Source organism: Scylla paramamosain, chromosome 29 (assembly GCF_035594125.1).
Source record: "Scylla paramamosain isolate STU-SP2022 chromosome 29, ASM3559412v1, whole genome shotgun sequence".
Lineage (NCBI taxonomy): Eukaryota > Metazoa > Arthropoda > Malacostraca > Decapoda > Portunidae > Scylla > Scylla paramamosain.
In genome coordinates, this window is record NC_087179.1 from 6,854,903 (window position 1) to 6,861,944 (window position 7,042).

Sequence of the window (7,042 nt, forward strand, 5' to 3'; positions counted from 1 at the left end):
AGTGTTCATTATTTCTTCGTTTTTTTTTTTTTTTTTATGTTTTGACTCCATTTTTCTTTTTTTCACATTTTCCACATTTTTGTATTTTAGTGTTTTGAATGTTTTCAATGTTTTTATTATTTTTGAGCGTTTTTACTTTTTGTTTCTCTTACTGATTGAACTCCATTTTTTTGTTTTATTATTTTGCTCCATTTCGTGTTCTGGGTATATTTCATATTTTTTTTAGTATTTTGATTTTTTTAATGTTTTCACTCCATTTTTCTTTTTTTTTTACTTTTTTTTAGTGTTTCAACTTTTTGTTTGTTTACTCCTGCCTCTTTGTTTTGACTTTCATTTTTTTATTTATTTTTGATTTATTTGTGTGTGTGTGTGTGTGTGTGTGTGTGTGTGTGTGTGTGTGTGTGTGTGTGTGTGTGTGTGTGTGTGTGTGTGTGTGTGTGTGTGTGTGTGTGTTTTCACTACTTTTACAGTGTTTTGAATTTTTGTAGTTTATTTTTACTTTTTTTTCCTTTTAGTGTTTTGATGTTTTTGTAGTGCTTTTGACTCCATTTATTTATATTTTTTTTTGTGTTTTGCCTTTTATCCTTTTTTAGTATCTTCATTATTTTTCTTAATATTTTTAGTTATTGTCTTTTTTATTGTTTTGACTTCTATTTCATTTTTTTTTATGTTTTGACTCATTTTCTTTTTTTATTATTTTGCTTCAATTTTTTTTTTTTTTATGTTTTGACTCCATGTTTTTTTTCTATTCTAGTTTAATTTTTAGTGTTGCGACTCCTTTATTAGTGTTTTGATTCTAGTTTTAGACTTTTGATATTTTTTTTTTATTGTTTTGGTTTCTTTATTGTTTTGGCTCCTACTTCAGTGTGTTGAGCTTTAGTAGTGTTTTAACTGTTTTTTTTTTATTTCTTAGTTTTTAAACTTCTTTTTTCATTTTGTTTATTTTTGTCGTTTTGTTTTATTATTTTAACACTTTTCTCTTAATATGCATTTTTTTTTTAATATGTTAATATTTTTTTCTTTTTTGTATTTTCACTTCATTTTTTTTTTTCAATTTTGGCTCACTGTAATGTTTTGACTTGTTTGAGTTTTTAGTATTTTCATTCATTTTTTACTAATTTTTCTTTATTTTCTTTATTTTCTTTTTTAGTGTTTTACTCCATTTTTTTTTTTTTTTAGTGTTTTGACAACATTTTCTCTTGTGACTCCTTTGTAGTGTTTTTAGTTTTTATTTTCTTTTTGTGTTTTTTTGTGTTTTAACTACTTTTCTAGTGTTTAGATTTCTTGTTTTAGAGTTGATTTCTTTTTTTTTGTTGTTTTGACACTTTTTGTAATATTTTTGTCTTCTTTTTAGTGTTTTGACATTTTTTTCAGTATTTTCACCACTTTTTAATGTTTTAATTGTTTTTTTTCTAAGTTTTTACTCTTGTTTTTTTTTGTCTTTTTATTGTTTTGCCTATTTTTTTTTTTTACTTTTTTTGTTGTTTTGACTGCATTTTTAGTGCTTGAAGGCTTCTATTAATGTTTTAAGTAACTTTTTAAGTAACTAATGCTTGACTTCTGTTTTCGTTGTAGTGTTTTGGCATAAGTTTTAGTGCTTTCAGTATTTTTGACTGTCGATCCTTTTTTTTTTTTTTTAGTCTGTTTTCTTAAATCTTATTAAAATTAGCCAAAACTATTTTTTCTTATTATTCTCGTGATTTTGGTCGTTATTTCCAGGATGCCTTATTTTGTTGTTGCTGTTCTCATTAATTTTCTCCTTTTTTTGGGGGGGGCGATGAGGTAAGATCGGGAATTTCAAAATTCTAGCTTTGTGCAATCATTAATTTTCCACTAATGAAGTTCTTTTTCTTTTGTTCCTCCTTCTCCATCAAGTCGTTTTTTTTTTCATTTCTTGTAAAATTCTTAATTTCTTTTCAAGGCCTATTTTTTTTCAAAATTTAATTTCTTTCCAATCAACAAAGCGTTAGTCTTATTGTTCTTTTTTTCTAGTATCTCTCTATTTTCCATCAAATCATATATTTTCTCTTGTTTATTGTCATTCTTTCTTCTCTTATCCTTATTTGTTTTTGTTATTTCTTAATAATTATTTTTAATAGATTTTTTTACTTTTATCTTTTTTTTTACTTTTGTCTTTATAGTTTACACATGCTTATTCTCTTCAGCCTTCTACATCCTCACTGCTTTCAAAGTTTTCCACTTCAAAATTCGTGACTCTCTTCTCGCCAAACCCTCTTTTTCTTATTTTGAACTTCTTTGAGGTTGTCTTTTGGGTGTTCCATTACATCCCATTCTTCTTGAAATCGCCTTTTCACTGACTTTTTTTGTTCTTCGTCTTCTGCTGAGGTGCACTTCGTATTAATAGTTTTGTCATATCCGCCATTTTTTATTTTTTTATTAATTTGCGTAATTTGTTCATTCTCCTCGATTTTCCTTTTGATTTTTTTTCCAGTATCCATTTCCTTTGTTTCATGTTCATCGTGATCCAGTTTAATTTTCTTTGATTCTGCATTTAGAAATTGATGAGTAATGTCTTCATTTACCTGGAATTTCCTTTTCATTGAAATGATTTTCTCTTTTTCTTTCGTAGGTGTTGCTTGAGTCTCGCCTTCGCACTCCGAGGACACTTTGAATTCATGGTGCTTTAGGAGCTCGTGGTCTTCGTCAGCCTTCGTGACCGTCCATGCTCGTAACGTCTTCTTGTGCTCCTTGTTGTAAGTTTTGTTGAGGTTCTCGTAGCATCGAATGGTCTTGATGAAACCTTTAGGTTTGTAGTGCCAGAGTCGACGTATTTCTTTCCGAAAGTCGATCTTCAACGGCCTGCCATTCTGGGATTTGTTGTTGCTAAGATACGTTACGAATCTATCCAGGATCGCGTGGTGGACTGGAGTCTCCCAGGGTTTTTGTTCGAAGGGGAAGGAAGTTGGATAGGATTCCTGGACATCCTGCTGATTTTTAAGTATGTAATTTCCTGTAGGATAATACTGTACATGCAGCTCACGGAATATTTTCTGTATAGTCAGCGGTTCGTTTTCAGTATAGTCAGCCTTTCGTTCCATCTCCTCTTCCTTCCTCATCTCTCCTTCACCTTCCTCTGAGCCTTCATCCATCCAGTCCGAATCACTGTTCTGCTCATCGTCACTCCAGATGTCCCAGGTGAGGCCTGTGAGGGAGTCCTTGGTGGACTCCTTGTACTCCTGCGGCGACACCTCCAGGTAGCTTATTGCCTCATCTTCCAGCACCATGCTCCTCTGTGCCCACTCACTCTCCTGCGTCTGAATGTCATAAACTTTCAAAATTATGTCTTGAGCCGAACTCCGCGACAAGAACCTGTTCATTTTGGCCAGAACTGTCTTGGTGTGGCGTGCCTTTTCCTTGACCATGTTAATGTAATCATGCCGGAGCTTGAGTTGTTTGTTGTTATGTTGGGTGAGCAGTAGCAGCCTCTGGTGTTTAGGGAGGTGCATCAGACCTATGCCATCTTTGGGGCACAAGGGAAACAGACTGTTAAGCTCGTGCTCCGATAAGCGTCTCTTAAGGTATTTATGCTTCTGCTGCAGAAACTTGCGCGTCAAGCTCTGATAAGTTTCTTTCGCGACAGACAAGTACTTTTCCAACTTGTTTCTGCTCATGTTATTCAATTTTACTTTGACCTCCTCGCGGCTGGCCTGATTTCCCTTTTCCTTACAAAAGAACTTATATTCGTCATCGATATCGTGAACGAGGCTCTCCACGTAGCATTGAAGCTTCTCGCAGACAGGGCCGTTACAGGGAAAGGGCGACTCCTGTCCTTGCATTGTAGCCACAGTCTGTAAAAACAGCAACACGGAAGTCATGTCAGAGTGACTTTGCGGCTCCCTCTCCATTTTCCCGCTGTGCCTTTGCAAGGACGTGCTCATTCAGGTACTCGAGGCGGCGGATGGGGAGCTGGTCCAGGAACTTGACAATCTTGACTGCGAGTCGCCGTTTCTTACGGAGCATTTCTACCGTCGCCTGTGCTTAGAAGATTTCTTCACACGACACTTTGTGCTTCCGCGACAAACTGTAAAGAAGGGCCTCTTTCTCTGTCATGAGGAAGTCGTTAAGGTAGGCCTTCTGCCGCTTGAAAGACTGCCACGCTGCAGTGCCCTGTGTGCCCAGGCGCAGGCCTGGGAACCGCTTGAGGCCCTTGGCACGCCGCCACACCTTTTTGAATATCGCGAAATTCCTTCGGCAAACTGTTTTCATGACGTAGCGGCGAATGTTTCTGCTGACATTCTTTTCCATAAACTGTTCAAGAATTTTTTCCTTCTCTTGAATGGAATGTGTTGAAAGATTGACCTTGGGGAACAAAGGAGCTCGGCAGCAGTGGAATTCTTGACTGTAAGTCTTGTCTTTGAGTGGGCAGTCAGAGACCATTTCCTGCATCCACAGAGTGCGGCTCACATCCTGACTCCGCCTCCACACCGCCTTCTCGTGCCCCTCCTCTTCGCTACCATCACTGAATTCGCCGGCAAGTCTGTTAAGCAGCTTGAAGTCCACCTCCTTCTCTGGTGATGTCTGGCTTTTCTTTGTTATATTATCATCACTGGCACCACCGCACTCGCCGTCTTCAACCGAACTGGACTCCTCGCCATCTGAGGGATACTCAGTGGGACACAAGCGGGCCTCACTCTCAGCGTCACTGTCGTCCTCCTCATCCCAAGAAGCGTCATTCGTTTCACACTCATCATCCTCCACGTCTGAGAGGTGGCAGTGCATTCTCTCGTCGTCGGAGAACTCAAGGCTGGCGTGTGACTTGTCGTCAGGGATGTAATACTCGTCCTCGTCGTCTTCTTCGTTGCTTGAGTTACCGTCTTGTCCCTTCATCCCAGGCACGCATCCTTCCACGAGATCATTCTGGTGGGTGAGAGTTTGGGGGTGTTTGAGCACGTGCTCCACCGTCACCTTTCCGTTGTAAATCGCTTCCATGGTGTTCAGCAGAGTCTCTGGGGCCTGTGCGTGAAGCGTGACAGCGCTACTCACAAACTTCTTCGCCATCTTTATCTCTTCAATTGCTGCCTTACATTTTTGGATTTCGTCTTCATTATTTGACCGGTTCTCTTCGTTTTCCTGAACTTCGTCACATTGTTCGTCTTTTGTTTCATTAACGTTTCCTTCTTCCATCTGGTCGTCATCGCCTCGACCTTCCTCGTCATCCTCATCATCACTCCAGTTTTCAAACTCGTCCTTCTCCGCTGCTTTGTGTAAATAGACTTTCTTATCCATGCCCCGCTTGAAGTAGCGATGCACGATGCCCTGCATGGCGTAGTGCATCTTGCGCATGACGGCCTCCTGTTTCTTGTGGCTCTTGCCCTTCATTCTAAAGTACATGCGTCTCAGGAAGGCCTTGACGATGTATGTCACATGTTGCACCACCATTTTGTTGGGGAAGGTCAGCTGTGCCAGGATATCATCGTGTGACTTTTGCAAGTGATTAAGGCGCGTGAGGGCGGCGAGAAATTTCTTGGGGCAGGTGTTGTCTAGTGAAGTGTATTCGCTACTATCCAGTTTAAAGTTACCGACCGGAGGGTTGGGTTTGTCCTGGAGTTCGTTTTCCATCTCCTCTGGCGTGGCCTCAACACCGGCCATGACGGCGCCCCAGGCCTGCTCATCAAAGAAGCAATATTTGTCCAGCCACTCCGTTACCCAGTCAATCTTAGAAATTTCAATGTGTCCTTCATCCTCGTTCTCAGAGTCACATGTCTGAGGTGCGCTGTATTTGAAGGACTGATTTTGTTCCGGCCCCTTCAAGGATTCAGTGTTCCGTCCCTCTGTCACTACTTTCTGTAGGGCAGCCAGACAACAGGAAATGTTAAGAAAGAGTGAGACATGTATTCATATAAACTTGCATGTGATGATGAACCATCTATCTCAATATGTCAGTCAGCTGTCCAGTCAGTCACTCTGTTAATCTACTCCTTCATTAACTTATTCGTATATTCATTCATTAAGACAGCGAATCAATTACTTTATCTATTGGTTTTCTTTCTATCCGTTTGTGTATCTGTCTATCTATGTATCTGTTTTTCTTACCCATCTATCTATCTATCTCTATCTATTTACCTTTCTATTAATCAATCAATATATCAATCTATCTATCTCTCTACGTATTTGTATGTGTATCTATCTGTCAGTATCTTCTTTCATTTTATTTTATCTTAATCTTATCTATCTATATTTCTATCTATCTATGTATCTATTTATATATCTCTCTACCTATTTATCTATTAGTCAATCAACCAATTAATCTATTTATCTACTTATCTATCTAATTATCTCTCGGTCTATCAGTCTACCTATATATTTATCTGTCTGTCTATCTATCCATCTACCAACCATTTAACTCATCAATCTGGGTGAATCTTTCTATTTATCTATATATTCATCTATCAATCAACCTATACATTTGTCAGTCTATCTATCAAGCAATCCAACAATCACGCAGTGTATGCATCTTAACACTCTCTCACTCAAGAAGAAACCTGCAAGACGGTCATCTGAGGCAACACAGTCTGTGGTGTATACTCGTACTTACTCGTGCCTGTGTTTTCTTGCCACTCAGGCGACGCAGTGCGGCCAGACGCCTCTCTTTGGCTCGCGCGGCTCTTACTTCCTTCACGGATTCTGCTCTCTTGTACTCCATGTCTGTGTATTCCTCAGGACAAATCTCGGTGCTGTTCTCACACATCAGTGGAGTGTTTCTCTTGAAATCCTTGTGCCCAATGGATCACTGGGGGTGGGTAAACCTGAAGGCTGGAGTTTTTGCCAGTAGGTATATCAACTTTGTATTTGGGATCGTCTGTCGCAGCCGAAAATCAGCTTGGAGTTAGGTGGCAAGCAGACTCAGGAAGACGGTTGCTGATTGGTGCTAGCGCCCGGGGCCCCAGGAAAACGTCCGCTGATTGGTTAAGTGCTTGAACTGGACTGAGTTATTGTGCTTTTGGTTCTTCTTCTTCTTCTTCCTCTTCCTCTTCCTCTTCTTATATATATATATATATATATATATATATATATATATATA

General features: G+C 38.8%; 1 protein-coding gene across 1 annotated transcript; it reads right to left on the reverse strand.

Annotated features, from left to right (window-relative positions):
- Positions 1 to 374: 374 nt before the first annotated feature.
- Positions 375 to 6,890, reverse strand: LOC135115214 (uncharacterized). The gene is made up of 2 exons (XM_064031738.1): positions 6,557 to 6,890; positions 375 to 5,805 (listed from the first exon to the last, which is right to left on the reverse strand). The coding sequence occupies exons 1-2, from the start codon at positions 6,707 to 6,709 to the stop codon at positions 4,000 to 4,002; spliced, it is 1,959 nt and encodes a 652-aa protein (XP_063887808.1). The 5' UTR covers positions 6,710 to 6,890; the 3' UTR covers positions 375 to 3,999.
- Between the last annotated feature and the right edge of the window lie 152 nt (positions 6,891 to 7,042).